The sequence below is a fragment of the Poecilia reticulata genome, chromosome 15, assembly GCF_904066995.2.
Source record: "Poecilia reticulata chromosome 15, P_reticulata-male-v2, whole genome shotgun sequence".
NCBI lineage: Eukaryota > Metazoa > Chordata > Actinopteri > Cyprinodontiformes > Poeciliidae > Poecilia > Poecilia reticulata.
The window spans coordinates 13,909,841-13,934,365 of NC_088844.1; the positions used below are offsets into that span (position 1 = coordinate 13,909,841).

The following is a 24,525-nucleotide window of genomic DNA, read 5'->3' on the forward strand; positions in this document are numbered from 1 at the left end:
TTTGGCCCATTCCTCCTGAGAGATCGAGTCAGGTCTGAGGGCTTTCTTGATTACACACCTTTTCAGCTTTGCCTACAAATCTCTTATGGAGCTGCGATCAGGGCTTTATGATGGCCACCCTGAAACAATGACTTTGTTGTTTTTGGGCCAGTTTATGACTAATCTGGTGCTTTCCTTAGAGTTATTGTCAATTTGGAAGCCCAATATGTACCCAAGATTTAACATCCTGGCTGATGTCTTGAGGTTTTGCTTCACAGTTTCCACATAGTAGTCTCTTCTCATTATGCAATCTAATTTGGTGAAGTGCATTGGTCCTTCTGCAGCAAAACATCCAAAGACTAAATTTAGTTGGGTCCACACTTTTCTTCCTGATATATTATCAGATTTCCTTTAAGTTCCATGATGCCACATAAGGAAGCGACGTGTTTGAGTAATTACAGTTGCATCTCCATTTAACTCAAATTGAAATAAGCTTTCAAATTCATAACATCATTGTCTGGGCTTTCCCAAATAGCATAAATGCATAGTAATAGTAGTGAATGTAAACAGCTAAATGTAAAGAAAGTAAAATACAATCTTTAAAAAATGTATCTGGTTATTCTGCCATTTAGAGAAAAGAAATATTGGTAACCCTAACAGACCTAAAGGAGGATATGAAGAGCAAAAGTTTTTTTTTTTGTTTTTTTTTATGAAAATACAAGAAGTTGGCCATCTAAATGTGTCTTTTTATTTTTGAAAAAATAAATAATTTGCATGACTCTTGAAACTGCCAGCGCATTACCAATAACTGTTAGTTAAGAATTAATTAAACAAATAAAAGTGGAGCCAAGCTATAATTGGGAAACACCCACAGATCCCTGCAAAAGAAAAACCTGACAGAAAAAAACTGCTATATTTAATATGCCAAACACCCACTCAACCACTCAACCCCCACCTACACACACACACATGCATACACACTATTTGTTGTGGTAACAGGATTACAATATGGCTGACAGCTGTGTGGACGACCCATAAAGAGGACAGAACTGTTCCATGACACTTTCACAGCTGGTCCAAACCTCGAGTGTACAGTATTCTGTGAAAGTCTCATGGTATAAAGTGCTGCGGTTGCTTATGATTATCCATAACAGTTATGAGAAGAGCAGAAGGGAGATTAATACATTTATGAAACATCAAAGAAGAAATACATGTAGAAATGGAAAAATGGGGGGGAACAAAAAAAAAACAGACTGACCCAGTGGAGCATAATTGAAAAGTGGAACTAAAATTATTATTTTTCTCATTATTTTTTTTAAATACAAAGCTAAAAAGTGTGGCATGCATTGGTAATTAGCACGCTATAGTCTAAAACTGCTAAACTATGTTTAGGAGTTACCTCATTAGTAAGCAGAGTCTGGTCAGTATGAATATGGCTTTTTTCTTGTAAGTACTTCAGACTTTTGAAAACATGAGTGAACAAACTGCATTATGAAGAACAAATAACTTTAATCAGAGTTAAAGTTGAGGAGAAGCTTAAAACAAGGTTAGGTTTAGAAACAATCCCACATCTTCAACAATTCACTGAGAGAGCCAAGATGGCCACGGTAATCCCAGAGGAGTCAAAATGAACAAAACCACCATTAGTGGTTGTCTTGTCCACTTTAGCGATGGGTGCACGATTTGGACTCATTCCATTAAGACTGATTCAGCTGTTGGCATAAAAACTCAAAATATGTTCACCATTCCAACATTTGATGACTAACATAACCATCAAATTGACTTCCCGTCTCTTTGCCCGTCCAATCAAATTAAGCTGGAAGCTAAAGGAACCGCAGACGTTCTGTTGACAGACGTAAGAATGTAGTTCTCAGTGGTGGCGACAACGAATAAAATAGTCCCAGATCTGTTTGCAGCTTGATGTATAGACTCTGGCATGAATGTAAAAAATGATTTGTCTGATGCACTTGCAGAGTCTTGCAGATTGCAACATAAGGCACACTTCTCATATGGACACTTGAAAAAAATAGAAACTGCAAATATGGGAATACTAATTGGTAGGAAACAAAGGAAGTATTCAAGAAGGCATACAATAAAAAAGGAATGTCACAGAAGAAAAAAGGAAAATATAAATATGTTTTAATTCTCTGACATTTTTTTCCCATACTTTTCCAGACAACATCAAATTCCACAGTTTTCTACATCTTGCAAATGGATATAAATTATGGACTAAGCAACAGTAAAACACATAAAATGCTGCACATTGAGATTTTTTTAGCAGTAGTAAGCCACTCACTCCAGGAGGGTTGAGATAAGAAATGATGTCTGGCTCTAAGATTTGTTTATTAGCAGTCGGAAACATAACGAGCCATGTAATATTCTCGGTCTTTGAACCAAAGCTTTGATTTGACTCAAAACGCCATGCCTATAAATCAGACTGAAACTAAAACCACACAAAACACATCATGCTGCCCAAAGAATTCAAATCAAAAGAAATAAATGACCGATTCCCTTTCCCCACAGTGCAAATCAAAGCCTTTTAAAAATATGAGCAATATAATTAATTAGCTTTTAATTGCAGTGACATCATCGCTTTAAATCACTTCAAACTTTGCAGTTTTGAAATGTTGCAATAACTCATTAGGTCGGTGCAAGCATTTAATTAACTCTCGAGTGTTTAACAGCTCATAAACCCAACTCTGTTTATTGTACACCAAATGAAATCAACCACAATAATAATGACTCAGCAGGGGGTAGGACCAAAGCGCCCGGATGCTTACCTGCAAAGTGTCATTTTTGCCCACTTAAAAAGTAAGCTGTATAAGAGTCGGGTGTCTGAAAATGCTTTATTTGAAACACGCGGTTGAAAGCGCATATAGACATAAAACATATGCTGCTAATCTAAGATTACTGATTCAAGAGGCTTATAATGTTTAACCATCCCTCCATATGGCAACTGCTTAGACTGAGTTCACCGAACCTCAAAAGAAGCAATAAATACACCAAAACATGAATGCACATTACGTATCTTTGTAGTTTAAGATCAGACAGGTTACAAATAAAAAGAGGGAATAAGCTAATTCTTTACATCTTTGTCCTCATGTATTAATTCACAGAAGGTATTTCTCCTTTACTGCTGTTTACAGGCAGCATGAATTGGTAGAGATACAGCTTTAGGAAGCCATGTGGTGTAAGCTGTATGTTTCCAGTAAAACACACCTTGAAATTCCAAACATCTTGCATCATACTTTAACAAGGTTTGGCCGAAATGGAGGTGACCATCCTTACTTTTAGGACGCCGATTTCAGACCTGATAGGGTTAACATTTCGTGTTCTTTAAAGCAATACAACTCCTCAACTGAGGTCATTGCAAAAGAAACAGCTGTTTTGTGTGTGGGTCTCCTGCTGCCAAGACAGCAATTTTGAGGAATTACACAATCCTAACTTTCAGATGAAATCACGCTCTCAAGTCTGCGTGGATCTCTGGAACTTGTTAACCTTCATGTAAATGTGCTTGTATGATCCACAGGGCCTTGGTATAAATGTTTCAGAATACAAACTATTTAATAGACAGATTTCAAATATCAAAAAAAGTAACAGTATGCAGTGTCAGTTATGTCAAATGAGATCTCCTTAATAGACGCCAAGAAAGAAAAGACCACTCTTGCAAATCATAGGAGTTGAGGGAGTACAGCTCTACATTTGAGTACCCAAAGGTGAAAGAGAAGATAAATGATAATTAAATTAAGTAAGTTATGATCTGTCCCCTCCCTGCTTCTGATAAACTGAACAGATTTGTTTCCAGAAAACAATATATCTGGAAGGAGTGTGAGTGTTTGCACAACTACATATGTCAGTGCAAGTGTCTGATTCTGATAAAGATGCAGTGATGTTTCCTCATTGTAAAAGTTAAACTCTTGGTTCAATCTGGTTAGGTTTTATTTACAAAGAACAGGAAGTAGAAATCTATCATTTTCCAACAGTGTGGTTACAGATTTCAGATTTGTAGTGGGGACCAACAGTGACAGGGTATCAAGATAAAAATAAAAATAAAAACATTCTGCCATGCCATTCCTATGGTAAAAAATTGTTTGAAAATATTTTTGTTGCAAAAAAACATGGAAAATGATGGTGTGAAAACTAATGGTGCATTACTCCTTTGTTACTGAATCATTGTCGCAAGCAACTTTTGTGATTCTGTACATAGAGATTCATGTATTTGCAAATTTTCCTGTGGAACGCAGTTTCAAAAGATCCGTGGAAAAATTGCCTATTTTTAGTAAAAGTATTTGAAAGATGATAAAAATTGGGAAGTTGGCATGATGACTAGCACTTGAGACATTCTTGGCTGGTCCTTACAAAGCAGCCAAACCGGGAGTGCTATTCGTTTTCTATTTCTTTGGCCCAAAGAGCAGAAATAATAAAGACGTGGATTTTAGCTTCTGTGGTACTGTTAAGACGGTTTTTATATTTGGTGTGAGCTAATAAAATAAGCAGCCATATGCATTTTTAGAGGGGGGTCTCAGTTATTCACAGATTTCAGCTATTCGCAAATGGTTGTGGTCTCCAAACCCTGCGAATGCTGGTTATCCACTGTTTGAGTAATATTTTGTTTTGTTTTGTTTTTTTGTTTTTTGTAAATTTGCAAGGGTGCCACTGCACCCTTGCAAATTTAATAGCACTATTAACTGGTGCTATTAGCTTGTTATGATTCTTTTGGTCTAAAATAAGCACAATGTCAAAAGCTGATTATGTTGTGATAATCTCTTACAAGTCCATCCTACTACAACTATGTTTATAAATCATAAGAACTTCTCAACATTTAAACACAGTTTGCATTTGTAGCCTCTGCTAATTTAGGTTTAGTACTTTAAATAGCACAATAATCAAAGATGATCAAAAATCATAACAGTAGGAAATTCAATGGCCTGCTTTAACAATAGGGTTATGCATAACATGGATATGGATAAAAATAAAGATTGTTTTAGGCCAGTTGCGCGTTCATTTGTAATTAATGGTTGCTGTGAAGAACTTAAACTTGCCTGTGCAAGTTTTGCATACTAGAACCAAATTAAGTTAACTCAGCTTTTAAAGTTTGACATTTATAGAGTTGACAGTGAACCCCTGATGAACAGAACGTGCAGTTTGTGCATTTGGAGCTCAGGTGTGTGTCCAGTGCCATACAGCACTTTTGAAGTCCACATGGAGTCATACTATGGAACAGAACAAATTTTCTGCAAAAGAACTGTGCTGTTTCTGAACTAAAGGCTTTAAAAAGGCACCAGTGGACTTATTTCAGCACAGCTGAGCACCAACTCAGTTTAAATCAGCTCACGCTGCATGCCAGTACCTGAGAGAGAATCTGAGATTGAACAACACAGCCATTAGATAAGAATGGCACAAGACGGGACTTGTTAAAATCCAAAACAGATGTGTTTGTCTTTCCCGTATCTATGTATGACAACTTAATACTAAAGTATCCATTCAGAAATATGAAGCATACAAAAAAATACAAAAGCTTAAGTGATGCTTTCAGAAGTCCCTCTAAAACCCTAAAACACTTCTATCAAAAAATACTTAACTTATGGTGTCATCGTTATAAATTTTACATTTTTCTGCACGTTTCACATAGAAAAATATTACAGGGATCTAAAGTTAAGAACTGCACAAGGAGATGTAAGATGAAGAATTTCTACTCCATCAGGACAGAGGGCATTTAGTTTACACGTTACATCACCATCTTATTTTACTTTATTTATCACCTGGCTATCTGGGGATGTACATACATTCTGGGAGAGGCTCCAACTGATCAAATGATTTTTAGTTGAAATACTCTGAAACAATGTTGGGGATGCCTACAGTTGGAGTCACTTCAAGATGGAGATGAAGTAATTCTGTAACCTTTGAGTAGCACCTGTGTAAATTATGAAGCAGTGGAGCATCTCTGCAGTATGTTTAGCTTCTCAGGCTGAAGAATATTTTAACATACGCCCCCCCCAAAAAAAAATAGTGGCAGGCTGGTTTGACTGTGTATAAAATTGTTAAAGTTAGAGTATCAGATTCTAAAAAAGACATTTCTGGTGCACCGTCTACATAAAGCTTTGTTTCCTCTTGCATCACTAAGACTCAAGGCAGACAGAGCGTGATGGGGAGATAATAGATTTTGACAACTGAAATATGTTTTTTTGCTCGTGTGGTACAAAAACATAACCAGTCCTTACAAAGACTTCAAACTTAACAGTAACTTTCAGCATGCAAGGAATTATGCCCATATACAATGCCACACTCAATAAGAGCAGCACATCACTCCGACTTCAAACAATATTTAAATTGCACAGCAGTAAAAGATTGATTGCACAGTTAAAATGTAGATCAATGTGGTGCAATTAGGAGAGCTAGTGTGAAATATAACTTGGGAATTACATTTATGGATAGTACGTGTGAACAAATACATCCCAGACCGACAGTGTCATTTATTTCTAGTATATTCCATTCATGCAAGTAACTAGATTAGTGTAATATTTAGTGTGGCAGGAGATACCAGAGGGTAAAAAAAAAACTATAATTGAGGTGTACAAATATGACATATAGCACCTTTTGCAATGGCATGCTCAAAACAGTATGCCACTGCACCCTTGCAAATTTATCCCTACCCTTGCAAAAGTTTGAACCATGAAGACATTACTCTTCCACATACTATGAATGGGAGAAGAACACAGTCAGTACCATGAAGTAATTTTGTTTTATGACCTGAAATGATGAGCAATGCCTGGGCTCAGCAGAGCTACAGATATATGACCCCACTGTTAAGGAGAGACAAAAAGTCAATTTATTTCCAATTGTCTGCAATTATAAGCAGTAGATCCGAAATGAAAGCACAAAATGGTATACCATGCGATCTAACGCACCCACCAGCAGTTACCTGAGGCACAGGGGCGAGGAAGGATGGGAGCCAAAAACGGCACAAAACGACATTTAAGACCTATGTTGACGAAAAGAGCAACCTTCACTTCGACCAGTTTCTGAAAGGATCCCCTCATGTTCTGAACGAAGCCTTGACCTATCGCTCATCTGCTTCCCTGGCTCCACTGGAGCAGTCCTTCAGCATAAGGACTGACTTTAAAAAAAAGTCCAGCCAGTCAACCTTTGATTCAGAAAAGCTGTTTTTGTCTCTTCTGACGGACTTCTGACAAACTACTGTGACTACTTTTACAACTTCTATATTTGTTGTGCCTCTGAACGATGCAACATATAGAAGCTGCTGTCTAGGCTGAAATGCCTGATTTAAGCCACCCACTTGACTTTCCGCATCTAAAAATACAGTTTAAGGTTAATTTCTTTGGATAATCGTTAGTCTTTCCTGCGTTAGCCTGAAGGAATGTGAAGGATGGGGATTGCTCTGACTGGATAATGTGTCTTCCATCTGCTGCGGCAACCTCTGCACAAGAAATATCTGACATTTAACACTTGGCAAGCGTTGTTGACAAGAATTATAGGTTTTTTTCCTCTGTTATACAAGGAAACATGTTCCTGCTGAAACTGCAAATACCAAGCTGGTAAACTGAAGGTTCGAGGAAAAACAGCAAAGACGTTGCCTCTTCGCTGTTCCTCCACATCCGGCACAGAAGAAGTGGAGTAAACATCGTTATATTTAAGCTTTGAAGTTTCCCCCGAAACGAGAATCTGCAAAGTGGCAGCATTTCACAATTTCTACATTCCTTGACAACGAACTGTTCGCCACTACAAAACATCTGTCATTCCATTAAGTTCTGAAGAGCTGAAGGGAAGGTGTCAGAGCACCCAACAAATACTGCAGATTGTTAGCACCCAAACTAAAAACACTGTTTATAACTCTAAATACAGACCTATACCTCCTGTTTACTGTTTAATTGCGTATTCCATAGTATTAGAGTATTGGCTATGCCACATAATATTTGGGCTGTTTGTTGTGTCCCATATTATTGATAGAGACCAATTAACCAAAAATTCATGATTTTGAACATAGTAAAGAAGCACTAGCATTAGCACCGAATGTACAAATTCAACAAGTGTAAGGCTAGACTGATTAAGACAAAAATACAAAACTGCAAGGAAACATTACTAACCACTTCGCCACCTTGGAGCACTCATCTATCATTGTAAAATCAAAGTAATGTGCCAGAGCTGCAGCTTTAATTGTTGGTTTTAAAGGGGTCAAAGAAATTGTTTGTCCTCTTACAGAATTGTTGTGGTTTTGATTTTTTTGTCACACTTAATGTTATAAAAAAAGAACATTTCCAAACTAAAGAAGAAGCAAAGAAGAAGACAAAAATAACTTCAGAAAATATAAAAAGTAGTTTTCAATCAATGATTTTATTTATCCATCCATCCATCCATCCATTTTCTTTACATCCTTGTCCCTCAGTTGGGTCGGGAGGGTTGCTGGTGCCTATCTCCAGCTAACGTTCCGGGCGAGAGGCGGGGTCACCCTGGACAGGTCGCCAGTCTGTCGCAGACGATTTTATTTACTAGGAAGAAAAGCAAACCAAGCCAACCTGGCCCAAAGGTTTTAGAAACATTTTTCCAGTAGGCCTTATGCACCGTTGTCCTGCTACAATTAAAGACCTTTGACTTTTTCTTTTATCAGCAGTGGTTTTTCAATTACTTAGCACAGTTAATTAATTGAAAAGATAAAAGAGATTGTGGTGGACTTCAGGAAAACGTGTAATATTCCATAATACCCCATGTCATATAATGAAAACATTAACAGAGCACTGAGAGTAAAATCCCTGACGTTGCTCTTGAGGTGCATTGAAAATGTCTGCAACTATGACAGTTTTTTAAGCAGTACATGTGCAAATTACATATTTTTTATAATTTCTGACAGCTTTAATTAGGGTGCAAAGTTTAAAACGGATGAGTTTAAAGCATTTGAACTGACCTGCAAAGCTGCTAGCCTGGATTTGGATAGCATCCTTTCCAGAGAGTGTAAATGTAGGAGGCGTCCTGGAGGATCCATTAAGCCATTATAATGAACCAACCTCTCTGAACCACTAACTTTGGCAGCAAAGTGCTTTTTCCATTTTCTGTCCGAGTTTCTTGCAGAAAGCTAATCCTGAGCCAACGTCTCCCCACTCATAAAGTAGGTAGATAATATGGACAGCAGAAGGAGGAAGGACACAGTTTATGATTAAAAGAAGAAAACGTTGATTCAACGAACTGCTCAATTTACAGCTTACGTTTTATCTCCACAAATCTTTGTGACATAATGTTTTGACAACCATCTTTCTGCTGGTTGTTACAACCGGTGATGCCATCATGCACGCACCGATCTAATTTAAAACAACTCAGTCTGCTTTAATCCCAACAATCCACTGAGTTGCATAAGCTACTGTTCCAACTGAAACAAAGAGCACAACACGAACTATATCGTCAAGGCAGTGCAATGGAAAATACTCGCTTGGCTTGGGACAGCAGGCTGGAAAAGTGGAGAAGGCTGAGCTCGCCTATAAGTCTGACCTAGATTTCCTGTCCTGTAAAAGCAATATGTTATCTAACCAAAGTAAGAAAAGGCTGATAGCTGCATGAGGCTGCAGTTGCAGTCAATATTTAGAGTATAGTAGCTTTACTGCAGGATGTCTGTTAAGGTCTTCAATGGTGGAAAAATAATTTAAAAAAGTTTAGCTTACCGTTGACAAAGGTATGCAAACGTATTTATACCGCTGGATTATTCAAAGTTTCTCCATTACAACCATGAGCTTTAATGTATTTTGATGGGATTGTATGAGATGAAATAATACAAAGTACCGTATGCTTGTAAAGGAGAACTACAGATTTTTTTTGTATATATACATAAATTTAATCCAGTTCAGTCAGTTGGCTTTAGAGGTCTGCTAATAAGTAAATTGCAGTTAACCTTTAGTGTCGAATAATGTGTGTAGCAATTCATCTGCTGAGTGATGGCTTCAGATGGTTATTAGAGAATATTAGTGCACAAACCTGATCATGAAAACCAAGAGCAACATCAGACAGGTCAGATGTACCATAGCGAAGAAGTCTAAACCAAAGTTAGGTCATAAAACAATAACCCAAGTTTCAAGCATATGACACACCACTCTTCAGTCCTTTATGCATAAATGGAAAGTATGTAGCAAAACTGCAAGCCTAGCCAGGCATGGCTGTCCATCTAAACCAAGAAGCTATGCAAAACAGTGAAGAAGGCCAAGATAACGCTGCACAGATCCAGAGCTCAGGTGGGAAAATCAGGCGACATGACAAATATAAGTTATGCACTTGTTAGGGTCTTGTTAGGGCCTGTTTCAAAGAGAGGCAAAGGGAATGTTTAAAGTTTACCACAACATCCGCACGGTGCGTGCAGTATTAGGCTGTGGGGATGCTGTTCTTCAACATGAACAGCAAAGCATGTCAGATGATACACAGTAAAAATGCCAGTGTTGAATTAACACCCAAAAGTGTCTATATGTGTCCAAGTCAGCTGGTGTTAAATTCAACAATACAGAGTGTCACATTAACCTTACAACGGTGTTAGTGTTAAAATATATTAAAAGTAACACCAGTGTAGTGTTGATCACAAAACATAACGTGGTGTTAAAAAACAATTAACCCCACAAGGTGCCAATATCAATTAAATCCAGTGGAAAATATTCAAAACAATACACAGAAATGGAAAGCTTAACTTTTCTTAAGCTCATTTCAGTATTATAGACCAATGTTAATTTAACAAAAATTGGTGTCAGTCTTTTAACACTTTCAAAAGTGTTACTTTAACACTTGCTGACTTGGACACATATAGACACTTTTGGGTGTTAATTCAACACTGGCATTTTTACAGTGTAGGGAGATGAAGGAGATGGGGATAAATACAGAGGAATCCTGAAGAAAAAAAAAAACTTCAAGCCAAGAGCTTTGAGACTAAGGTGGACGTTCACTTTCCAGCAGGATAACCATCAACATGCAGCCAAAGCTACAAAGAAGCATTTTAATTCAAAGCATATTCATATACTAGAATGGCATAGTAACAAAAAAATCCAGGTTTAACTGCAATTTAAATCAATGGTAAGAATTTAAAAAAAACTATGTCTGCAGACTTAGGTTTTCTAAGGTCTTACAGATTTTTCAGTCTTTAGATGTGCCAATCTGACAGAGACTACCACAAAAACTGCTTTCGAAAAAATGCTGGTGGGAGAGGTGAAAAACACATGAATGCAACCTACTTCTCCTATTTTTATTTGTATAAGTTTGAAAATGATTCATTATTTCACTTCAAAATAAAATGCTGTTTTGTTGGTCTGACATAGAATTCCAATGAAATACATTGAATGTTGCGGTTGCAGCAAAGTGTAAGGAGCAAAATTAGGGTGCATGACTAGTTATTGAAGTTCTTCTTCATTCAAAAACACTGAGCACACAGAGTCGTGCTGGTTTAAATCTTCAGAGCTTGCGAATCTACGCAACCCATTTCATAAAATGAAGCAGACACTTTTAGTGCCTCTAATTCAGCACATTCACCATGTAGCTGTGCATTACACAGAGCAATCTGTCAGACACCATTAAAGGGTTTGTACTTATCCTGCTAGGAAGTGGATGCTAAATCAAGTGAGCCCTCAAATCTTCTCAGGACACACTTGGTCTTGTTAGTGTTGGCAGAGGGATATGGCGTAATATCACCCAGCCAAATGAAGCGGATTGAGCTGACTGACACTGCAGGAGGTGTGGAGATTTTAGAGAGGAATAAGTGCAGAAAAGGGTTGTGTTTATTCATGCAAAAGGATTATTGTGAAATAAAACTGTCAAAGAGACTGTTAGTATGTCTTTAAAAACCATGTCTTCTAATATTTTTCTTTCTATGCCACATGTAGCTAGAAATCGAGAAAAATCCCAAACTATTTTGTTAGTGACTCTTACACAGCTATTCTCTTCAAATGTAAGATCACCATATGGAACCTAAACAGCAAAACAGATCTTTAGGACTGAAGTAGAGGCCAAAATTTGCCTTGAACCTGCTGCTGGTTGAGAAAAGAAAGAACAATGTGCTTTCTTAAGTCTCCAAAAGTATCTAATAATACAAAATACGCTTTTATGAATGTTGTGAGTTGCTGTTGTGAAATATATCAGGGCAGTTTCTTCACTGCTTTTGCAAACAAGTATCGTCAACCAACCTGAGAAAAAGTGTTTATTGGATGAACCGTGACAACTTCCTTTAAAAAAACTTCAAAATAAAAGTCTAAAAAATCATAGAGTCTGAAGAATATAAAAATAGAGGTGACTGTTGTGTGTTTTTTAATTTCACAAGATCTCATGCTAAGACATCTTGTAACCAAAGTTTAAGTCTTAAAGTACTTTTGTCAGCGGCCTTATATGAGCTATTTCCAATATGAATTTAAACTGTATGGTTCTGTGCTTTTAAGAAGAGGCCCCTTAGGGTTGGCAGTTTGTGCTCACCACTTTGCAACCCCATAGGAGATGATCTGCCAATATGTCAGGCACTGCAGAAGCTCTGTAGCATTAAGGTGCAGGAATATCCACCCGACTGTGGCTCCCCATTGAGGCTGAAACTCAACTGGAGCAAAGAGGAAAAACAAGTCCACAAACCTGAAGGCGGGACATGTGACACTTCAAAGTAATCCACCTCTATGGACCTTCTTCCACAAGGACCAGTGTGGCACTCACACCCACCGTGAGGAGGCAGGTCAGCATGCCTTCTTCGTCACAGTTTCCTGCTGCATCTCTGTTTCTCCTTTCTGGCTCGAAGGAACACATGATTCCCATTACTGTTTTACTGTCTCAGCAGACCGTTAAAGCTGAACATCAGACCTTGTTACTAGGCCTTTTGACTCTGCAGTCGCTCCTTTTCTTTTGTATAAGAAATGACATTTAAGAAAGCGAGTCAGGCAGGTGCTTAAACCAGGCTTGGAGCATTTATTTGTTGATATGTGTAGACGTAATGCAATTGTCAGCTTTGTATGTTTCTTTTATTTTTCTTCATTTTCGTGGAGAAGCACAAAGAAATCAGCTGTTGACCAGAATCAGATGATTTACAATCTGATCGGCTATAACTGGTGACTGGCCTGGTCAAAAACTCAAAATGTTTTTTTTGTTGTTGTTTTCTCAGAACAAACAGGTCACAAGGGTCTTTGGTGTGAATATTGTTACTGAGTGAAGAAGACTCAGTTAGTTGAGTCAGATGAAAGCAGAGATTTAAAAAGTTATTTACAAAATAAACTGTATTTTCTACCTATTGAAACATGTCAGCAGTCAGCAGGCTGTGAGAGAGTGAGAGAGAGCAAGCCTTATAGTAGATAATTGCTCTTTTTGTTCCTTTTCATCTTTCAACTCCTGTCTGTCATGGAGGATACTGGATTGGAAAATGTTAACAACCCCCTTGTTAACACTTAGATTCTTAAGGTAAGCTATGGTAAGAATTCAGTCTTCAGTCTTTTGGTGCTGCACCCCAGGAGAAGAATAAATATAATTTCCATTTCCTTTACAATCACAATGGGAACATTTTGTATTTGGGAGGGAGGGGGGAACTGCACATTTCTTTGTAACATCTGTCTGTTCTTCTTGGTAAAACTTGCCCTGTATGAAGGAACACAACACCGTGTGGCATTGCAAAAAGATTTTATTGTATTCTGTATCATTGCTAAATTGGAGGAAGAAAGGACAACCCCCAGTTCTCTCTGTCATAGATTATTTTTTAAAAAGAGTAGATGCCACCCACCCAGCCAGTCAGTGATCCAACAGGCCAGTCGGTGGTGCAAAACAGACTGAGTGAGGGCTGTGCTTCTAGTCATGCTTGCTTTTTTAATCACTAATGTAAGATGCTAAAGACTGCCAAAGTTCAGCCACAAAATTCTGATTGGTGCATCTCTTGTTGGGTTTTTTTGTTTTGTTTGTTTGTTTGTTTCAAAGTACTTAGAAGTAACTACTGGTGTCTATTGTGATTGAAGACAGTATCTAAACACGTCATAGCCAATTTGTCATTTTAAATGATTTGAGTCGTATGAGCATGCAAGCAACTCATTAAACATTTACAACTGTCCCACTGAATTATGTGCACCTTAAAACAGCATCTTCACTCTGTCTCTGGGCTCTTTCCAGAGGTTAAACAGCTGACTAAGGGCTCTCTGCAGCTGGCATTTGTAAACCCGGCATGTCCTTCTGGCTTCCCATTAAAGTGGGGAAGAATAATTAATATGAGTCTGGAAGACATTCCTCTTGCTAGAGGCATTACTTTGGCTTCCGGCCAAAACCAACAGTGGTAAAAAAAAAAAAAAAAAAAAAAAAAAACAGGGCTAACTTCGAGCCAAATAAAGACTCCAGATGGGGATTAGTAACAACAATCAAAGTTCGTAGAAAACGGGTGAGGGGGGATGGCTTGGGAGGCGCACGCAATATTTGATGAACTGTCAGTCAGAGCCTGACATACACGTAGCAACACATGGCGCCTTTTGTTTTGGTTACTCACCGCTCTCGCTCTTCTCAATGACGTCGACCAGTTCACCCGCTTGGAGACTGATTTCTGCAGGCTCTTGCTTCTCATAATTGGCCACCACCACATATTGTTCCAGGAGCATAGGGTCCGAAGCGTCCAGACCTGGTGTTGATGGAAAAAAACATGCTGTCAGCCAGCTGCCAGCCATAGGTCCACGAGAACGGCTGCTGGACACCCGTTGTGCCATAGACCCCTCTGTCTGTGTAGCCAATTGCAGTATTCACAGGGTTCAGTGCATTTTCCCCGCAGCCTAGCCATAGAGCTGCATCCCCATCTAGCTGAACATCAAGGGCAACAGAGCAGTCGAAGCTCTCTGAAAAGAACTTCAAAAAGAAAATGATCAGGCCATTACAGGCGAAAATCCATTCTGTTTTTGCTGAAGGGAACGTGTCCTTCCCCAGGTCATCAGATGCAGCTGGGCATGCAAGCACAATATTTTTGAAGGAATTGCAACAGCAGTGCAGATGGAGAACAGAGAACTGAAGCCAACTGAAGACAGGACAGAAATTTCTGAGAAAGAAATAGTTTCCCTTGGAAAATAAACCATCTGCTAAAAAGCCTCCTTCTCCTCAGTGGGGTTGGCGCTGGAGGAAGAGTAGGGGGTGGGGGTGCAAGCCAATCATAAGAGTCGGCACTAGGGTCCTTAAATGGAACCAGATGAAGGGGCTGGAGTTTTGCACAGAGGGGTGGACCTGTGGCTCTGTGAAACACTAGAGCTCTGACTCCAGCATGCAGCCCAGCCAATAGAACTTTTCTTCTCGCCACATCGCTAAGTTAACCATATAAACGCTGGCAGTGACTCCGTTTTTCATTCGCTTTGTTGCTGTCTTCCTGACAGACTCACCACCCATCCTTGCACCAGATTTCTGGTTTGTAAGCAAATAAGATAAGTGACCTCTAAAAAAAAAACAAAGACATGTTTGGATTTGTGGAGCCATTTAAAGAGCATGCAACTTGTTTAATACAGTAATTTATCTCCTTCTGCTAGAGTCAAGTTCCATTAACTGGGCTCCACTGAAGACTTAGTAATAAAGAATCTTTTAAAACAACCATCGCTGAATGTGTTTTACAGGAATGTGGAAATGTAGACCTGATGACGCTTAGTTCAAACTGTTTGAAAATAGCAACTTCAGCTGGACGCCAAGTTCAAAGCTGCTATCAGACGGAGCTACTGCTGCAGACAGATTCCTCTCACCGCTACATACCACTGCATCTACAGGCATCATGAAACAGAAATGTTTGCGCATCATCATTATATTCACAAAATTGAATCAAACTATTCATAATCACAAAATTCCAGTAAAGTACCTTGAAGTTTGTGAGATAAGTGAAAAATGCACATCATTTATTCCCATCACTGGTGTCAGAGCCTTACTTCGAGTTGTGAAATATTGCATCTTGTGATAAGTTTCAGAAACTTGATTAAAGTGGAAAAATTACTTCCAACACAGCATTCTGCCATAATGGTTATACGACTTAAGAACTGTAGTCATATAATGCAAGAATACACTGTTGAACTTTCTAATATTTTGTCAAGTCGTAATGTATTTGATTGGCATTTTATTTGCTTGATCAACACAAAGTGTGAAGTGAACGGTAACTTGTGATTTTTGGGGAATCTTTTTACCAGCTGTTTACATCTACAGACTGCAACGTGTGCCTATTCTTATTCAGCTCTAACTAATCCAGATTGGATGGAGAAAATATGTGACCAACTCCTGAGAGTGTTGACACAGAGCCCAATTTGTAGGTACGGACTTTGACTGGGCCTTTGCAGGATGTGAATATACTCTGCTCTAAACAACCAGCCATTGTAGCTGAGGGTTGCTTTTCTGTTGGAAAGTAAATCTCCATCAAATGTTATGCAGCTTCCACCAGTGATTCCACCAAGTTCATGGATGTAATGAGACAAATTTTGAAAGAAAAAAAAAGTTAAGGCAGAAATAGTTTTATGAGGCACTGTAAGTGGATAAAATTAGCAATGCTACATACTTCAGCCAATACTCATCACAGTTGCCACCAGGGGTGTAAGTAAGAGGGTACGGCAGGGTACGGCAGGGTACGGCAGGGTACGGCAGGGTACGGCAGGGTACGGCAGGGTACGGCAGGGTACGGCAGGGTACTGCGTTCCCCTAAAAGATTTAGAGGGGGTACACAGTACCTGCAAGAGAGAGGAACGGCTGTCAGCTGTAAAAAATCAATGAGTTCACTGTGCAGCCGTGAGTTCACCCACTAATTAGCCGTGACTGATTAGTTTTTCAAGAACAATCTAAAACACAACTTAATCAGTTAATAAATGGCTTTTTTCCCATTTCATATTGTTTCTGGACTGTTCATGCTTTGCTAGAGCAGGGCTGCAACACGTCGATCGCGGGAGGTTTTGAGTCGATCTCAGCATTAGGACGCTGCCAGGACGCTGAGAGCAGCACGTCCTCCTCTGATTCCTTATCAAAACGTTCATAACTTTATTAAAGAAAAACAAAAAAAATTCAACAAAGCGTACTCAAATTAATGACCCAACAACAATAATATCTCAGTAATAGTTTCAACAAGGTATTGCGCAATTCTGTGCATTTCGGTTCCATTAGTAGAGCAGGAGTTTAAAATTAACTAATCAACCACAGCTGTGTTCATGAGAGGCTTATTAATGATCGCAAAATAAATATCAAGCCTGAAAACCTGATATCGTAACGGACTGAATGTTATCTTTTTAACTAATCTCTGGTCGGATTGTGGAGCGCAGGAGGTTGCCATGGCAACGGGTGTGCTTAAATGACAGACAGAGATGGAGAGTAAAAATGTGCGAGTGGTTTAGAGTTGATCACCAGTTCGGGTTGTTATACCTTTCCTCTGGTGCATCACAGCCGCTGTAATTTCTGAATGTTCAATAAACAAAAATCTTGGACTAATTACCTCGTTCTTTCTTTTACCGTGTTTGATGTTTACAACAAACATCAAACACGGTAAATATGTTTTATTAAGTATTTAACAAATAAATGGCTTCTACCGCGATAATTATGTGAAATTAATTACACACAAAATGGACACAGGTAAAAATACGTCATTATTTTAAGAAGTAAGTGGAATTAAAGTAATAAAAAAAATAGTTTGGTGCTGTCGGGCTCAGAGTCTGAGAGCCTTTTCCTTTATCAAACTTTTTTTTTTGCCTCTTATTTAGTGGAAATATTGATGTTGATGAGACTTTCTCCAAAATAATAACGTTTTTCAACCATTATAGCTCCACTGTTGAAAATGAGAAGCTAACATTCACAAATGACATTGAAATAAAATCCAGTCCAACATCTGGTTTGAGGTGATTCCTCTGGAACCTGTTGGAGGAAAAATATTCCAACTTCAGAATATGAGCTTTAACCTAACAGAGCTCTGTGGTTCCTCCTGTCAGTATGAGAGTCAGGGTGAGGAGGCGCCATGTTAGGAAGAGAAGTGAAGCTGCAGGATCTTCAGAACAAACAGGTCATGATGCTGGGCTACTGATTATCCCTCTGTCTGGACACAGGAACAATAGAGCCAGTTTAAAAGCTAAATGTTCAGAATTTAGGTCTCATGGCATCTCAAGGTGTCAACATTGCAGCCAGTGGGCTGAAGGAAATACGGCTTTATTTTGTAGCAATTCAAGAGGTACCAGCTTTTATCACTTCACAAAAATTTAATCAGCACAGAAACTCTAAATATATATATATATATATATATATATATATATATATATATATATATATATATATATATATATATATATATATATATATATATATATAATTTTTTGGTCATATTTCTTTTTGTCATAGTACCCCCAAGAATTTAAAACTACTTTTACCCCTGGTTGCCACACTCTGCAGTGATTAGTTTGTGGGTCTGAAGCTGTTTAGGAAGCATTGGAACAAACTGCTTTCAGAAAGAATTGCTTTTATTTTTTATTATTTCAAGATCTAAGATCCACTCTAGTAAAAAGAAAAAAAAAACTCCAAACCTCACTCTTCTTTTTGTGAACTCTATCTACAATATGGGAGAGCTATTACCTTACAAATATAAACCCAGCCTCATCAGCATCTCTCTGAATAATGCTGCCAAAGAGTCTGACACTCGGTTACTGTGGTTGGGCTGTGGTTTCTGATGTCTTATCTATGCAAGATGTTTTGACAAACCACAAAGTTGGAAGCAGAAAAAAAGAAAAACTACTCGATCAGTAAATAATGTGACAACCACTTTACTTACAATTCATTGTGACTTATGTGAAAGTGAAATATATGGAATAATTACACACATTTTGTGTGTAATTACATAATTACACACAAAATGGACAAAGGTAAAAATACGTAAGTGGAATTAAAGTAATAAAATTATGCTTATTTCTCAAAAGATTCATTAATGCTGTTAGGAATGGGGGGGATGTGAGGCCAGATGAGAGGAACTAAAGACTTTGTCAGCATAGTCAACAGGAATGAAAGGCAAAAGCTGATATTTTGGCCTCATTCAGGAAATGAAATGTTTTGCAGCGGGGCTGCACAGTGGTGCAGTTGGTAGAGCTGTTGCCTTGCAGCAAGAAGGTTCTGGGCTCGATTCCCGGCCCTCCCAGCATGGAGCCTGCATGTTCCCCCCATGCACGCGTGGGTCCTCTCCGGGTACTCCAGCCTCCCCCCACAGCCCAAAAACATGACTGTCAGGTTAATTGGCCTCTCCAAATTGCCCCTAGGTGTGAGTGTGTGTGTGCATGGTCGTGTGTCCTGTGTGTCTCTGTGTTGCCCTGCAACAGACTGGCAACCTGCCCAAGGTGCCTCCCGCCCGGCACGCCAGCCGGAGACAGGCACCAGCCCCAACCCCATCGAGGGACAAGGGTGCAAGAAAATGGATGGATGCTTTGCAGCAGCAGGAAGACAGAGCCAGAACAAGAAGAAAATATGAGAGGAAAAACGTGAGTGAAAACAGCCCCAGACATGACCTAGGTCTAATTTGTTGCAAAACTAACCATTTCAAAAAAGACCACAGGTGAGTATTGTTGTTAACTGTGAACACATTTGTGAAGTTTTAAAACTTTAATCATTCAATTTTTCAGACCCTTATTTGCTAAGATGGCACACGTAGTAACAGACTTTGCATAAAACTCTCAGGCTCTACACTTCTGATAGCTGCATGAACAAATACCTTAAAGAAATACTGACCTTCATCTGAAAAAAATCAAGCATTTTGTATTGAATGTGGAGTTCTCAAACGTTACAAGCTTTAAGTTCAGAAAGTGCTTCCTCTTGAGTTCCAATATTTATTCCTCAAGGCCACTTTCTCCTTATCTGTCCTCGCTCAGCTTTAAAAATGTGTCTCCTGTTCCCACCCCGGCACACCCAATCGTCCTAATTCCATCCAACCCCCACCCTCAAACACTCGCTTCATCATAAGCTCCATCCGGAGATGATAACCACTGAGAGTTGCAATGATTCATCACCATGAGACTTATGCTACAATTTTATTCCAAAGTATTGCAACGTTTTGGTTTTTTTTGTTTGTTTTGTTTTGTTTTGTTTTCATTTTTCCTGTTTAGGACCTGAAAGTCTGTATGTGTTAACTCCACATTTTGAGCCCCAGAAAATCTCTATGGAGGAATAATTTAGCTAAGAGTAGTAAAAACTAGCAAAGCGTAATGCCTTTGTTTGACTCATTGGCAGCAGATGTGCAGCTGGATTAGAAGAAGAAACAGATCTGCTGATCAATGTAGTACAGATGTACTCGTGTCACTGAATCAGTATGCGTTCCCCGAAAAGAGAAGGAGGGACAGAACACAATCGAAATAGAAGCAATATTATCAAATATTATTATTATTCAATGATCAACTAGTATTTTGCAGTCTAAAGACATTTAAGTTTTACTAAAAACCCAACCTGCTCCAGACCTAAACCTGGTGGGAGAAGAAAACTACTTCACTATTCAATATTTTGAAGAGGATTTCATTCACATGGAGCAGATACGGAATATCTTCAAATTCAACTGGATCTTAAAACAGACCATGCAACATCTTTTTCATCTTTTTAATTTTTCTCTTTCTGTCTCTATTTGCTATAATAATGCCAACACCATCAACCTAATCAAAATCACTCAGAAGGAAAAATAAGATAGACTAAGGAACTACTCTGCACATGGTTGCACCAGAGATACAATGATTTCTTCTCACAAATTAATGGTTAGGACTTGATGAAAAGCCTCATGGCTCAGTTGATAGTTAATATAAACTAATAGTAAATGGGAAAACATACGAAGCTGACACATTTTGACACTCAGGTTTTTCGATTCTTTCTTAAAATTTATGACCGTGGATTATAACGTCACTGCACGTTGGAAAAGCCATACACATTTGAGCTCTTATTCTCGTACAAAACCGCTTCTGTCCTGAAACTATTTTGAGCGAGACCCTTCAGCTCTGCCTCCAGGGAGGGAGTCTGGACGACAAATGGTCACTTATCAGAAACAGAGAAGCCAGTATGGGGCCTGGTCTTAAGGGAGGAGAGAGCTTCCTCCTAACCAGAGCTCAGTTTTAACAAGAGAAAATGAAAACCCCACAGCAGTTTCAGCCTAGTACATTAAATGTAGTTTCGGTCATCATTTCAAAGATTATAGAGAAATTTCTCTCTCAAGTCTTATAACGGATGCTGTAGGTTGGGAATATTTCATAGCTGAAATGTATCTTTACACAATGGAGTACTTTTTTTTTTTACTTATCACAAATATTATTTTTTTTGTTTGTGAGATGCAACAAGCAAACCACATGAATTTTAGTGAAAACTCGAAAATCAAATTGTTTTTTGATCAGTGAACGCATCATACATAAGTGCCTCCAGAGTTAGCAACAACTGTCTTTGGTGTGGAGGTTGTTACTGTAGGAAAAAGACTCAAAGTTAGCTGTCATCCGACATGAGCTTAAAAATTAAGTCAGGCGGTCCACACAAGCTGTAAGATGTCGTTGAAATAAAACACTGTGGTTTATGCATCCAGTTTCTCCTTTGCTGTATTCTGCCACAATTATCAAAAAGGTCTGGATCTCAGGGTTTGACCATGAAATTATCGATTTTCAGCTCACCGCCTCGCCGACTGCCACAGTCTCATCGCGGATTGAAAGTGGAGATGTTTTTGTTGACGTAAATTCACAGGCAAAGCAACGAGTGCAGTCTGCTGACTATCGAACCACTTGCGTGCAACTCCCAGCTCAGTCCGGCTTGTCCTCCCCTGAGGTGGTTCCCAAAAAATTGGGGAAGAACCGCGCGATAACTGCAAATGGAGACTAATCCAGCTGGGGATAATTGGAAGAGAGTAGATTGAAAACCAAGCTGAAAAAAAGGGGCTAAAGAAGTCAACTTCGGAGCATTCAATTTCTATTTGTTGTAAGCTGAGCTGGACTTGGAAATGTCGGAAGTCGTTTGGAAAACTCAGAGTAAAAGAAGTACAAAGAGAGTGATTTTTACAGATTTATGGTAGCTATGCTGTTCCCTAATATAAGATACCAAAGACAAATAAACACGTCAACTCCAAATCAATTTGTCCTCGTTTCAAAGAGTAAAACACTCGTTTAACCACTATTGCTTCCTTTCAAGCAGATGGTGTGACGTCGTCTCTGCCCCTAACATAAATAAGTAACAACGGTTCACGGTCGGATTAATGGAAAAACATATTCTAAAAGCTGTTAATTAACATACTGAGGTTCAAAATAGGCCGCACCACTTTAATCAGTCCCTTTGGATTTTATTTGGGAAAAAAACTAATAACTAAAAGGAAAACAGCAGTAAATACTGGAGTCAGCAAGAACCACGACGTTTACTGCTCCTTTTTTAAGATGGAAACATCTGTATGCATCGGCTCCTCCATCTGTGGTATCTGCATGGAGTCCAGAACATTGTTTTGTGCCCACGTCTCAGCCAAACGCTTTATCTGAATATTTTTTGCTGCACTCTTGTCAGCACTTCCTTCTCATCCAATTTGTTTGATGGAGATATCACATTCCCTATGACAGTGGAGGAAAGATATGGTTTAGGCTTCCTTCATTATCATCTTCCGGCTCGGCCCGCTCTTCAGCTAACCGGGCATAATGAAACCCGTCAGTTACTTCTGCATGTAAACTATTTAACAGCACACTCACATAAAAGATGTAAAAATGGGACAAAAGTCTGAACAGAACTAAATACGGTGGCACAAGCCAGAATCTACAGCTGTTCCAAAAAAAAAAAAAAGAGGAGAGGAGAGAAGCGAGTGCTGGATGTCAAAGCCGTTTAGAAAAACCGACTGAGCTTAATGACTTCCTTCTCTAGTTTGCAATCGCATCCATCTGCAAATACAAACAAACATTCAGACCTCTTGACCCACCCAGTGTCTGACTCATTACCCTGCCCCCACCTACAAGCATGCAGTTGACACAGAAACAACCACATGCTCTGTGCTGTATACAGACAGTAGCCATCTCCAAAGACCTGCAGCAAAAACAAAGACAGCAAGTCTTGCACTGACAGTGCATCAACATGGTCCCCACTTGCCACGTAGGCTGTCCTCTCCTCTCCAGCTGCTTTTCACATGCACTACACACCCCCAAGCACTCCGATCTTTTTCTCTCCTACTTTTTTTTTCCCCAAGCGTCTTCTGAGGATCTAACTTTTGTTTGACATTCACATATTTAAAAAAAAAAAAAAAAACCTGAAGCTTTCGAAGATGACACGATGTTCCTGAACCTCAGACCTGTACAGCTATTATGACAGCATGTTTCTTCATCGCTTGCAGTCATCTGACAATGATTTATGCTAACAAGCAGTCAAGCCTAAACGCTCATTTATATGCCGGAAAGGACGCAGAAGATCTCCATAAAACGGCAGGACGGCTGTGATGCACCGGTAAGCCTGGGCTGTTTCAACTTTAAAAAAAAAAAGGTCAAGTTTTACTTCAAAACAATAAATGAGACCTGTTGTTGGATATCTGTAAAAAAAAAAAAAAAAACTTATTTAAGTCTCTGTTTATATAAACCATTTTTCATTTCACCACCTTTAGAAAATCTCAAATAATTGTTACTTAGCAGTTGCTGGTTTCAAGGTTTGCCATAAAGCAAGACAATAGCTTTTTGCTCCAATTCTGGTATTTTTGTGTCGTCATTAGTTGTATGTTCAGCTGCTCCATTTAACCACATGCATGACAGCGAAAAATATATACAACCATCGTCTGTACCACAGGGTTTTTAACAGGTCAGTGGCTAAATTTAGGTATGATGCAAATTTGCAGACTTAGGCAAAACTGTATATCATACTTGCCATCCATTGTTTATAAGTGGCTATGCAGGGTCTCCAAGGGTGATTTTTAGAGACTAATTAAAATGCTGATTTTTGGACTATGCAAGAAACCCAGAGTACCCCGACATTACCCACAAATGTAAGCGGACACAACATAAACAAAGTGAAGAAAGGTTTTGTTTGCTATTGGAACCAAGGACGTTTGGTCCTAGCAGCTGCACCACTGCAGCCCATCATTAAATTATTTTATCCATCTTGTTCTTTTGCTTTTTCTTGTTGTTTTAAATTGGGTAGGGTGAAACCAAATGAGATTCATATGGTAGCAGCATACCATGCGAATCTCAATCCTAATTTTGACACCAACAAATCTCATGAAAACACTGTCATGGCAACAAAGGGACTGAAAGCTTAAAGTGAATTATCAGCTTTGAGTTAGTGATTCTCCGATTTCCTCTGCTTGCCAGGTAAACAGAGCTGAACCTCTAACCACTCACAGTTTTGTGGTGAAAAGCTACATTCTCCTCCTCAGGGCAGGGGCTCAGGAAACTCTTCTGGATACCCCAGCACCATATAATTATGGAACCTATAAGCTGCAAGTACAGCAAAAAAAACTCACCACAGACTCACTTTATCTGCTATTCTGCTTTAAAAGGGAAATATTACTTTTAAACCACTAATGTCCAGAAAGGGGACTACGGTGAATGTTTCCAAATCAAATAATTATAACAGCCGAAACAAAAGGAACAAAATCTTAGGGCTAGGTTGCTGTGTGTTCTCACCATTGTT

The 24,525-nt window shown here is 38.9% G+C and overlaps 1 protein-coding gene across 4 annotated transcripts in view; it reads right to left on the reverse strand.

Moving 5' to 3' along the window:
• The window catches only part of LOC103476782 (SH3 and PX domain-containing protein 2A-like), a 65,493-nt gene that overhangs the window by 13,548 nt on the left and 27,420 nt on the right, over positions 1 to 24,525 (reverse strand). For all 4 annotated transcript variants that reach the window (XM_081616104.1, XM_081616105.1, XM_008429357.2 and 1 more), the window contains one exon: positions 14,447 to 14,575. In XM_081616104.1, coding sequence (XP_081472230.1) covers positions 14,447 to 14,575 — 129 coding nt within the window. The remainder of the gene's footprint in view (positions 1 to 14,446; positions 14,576 to 24,525) is intronic.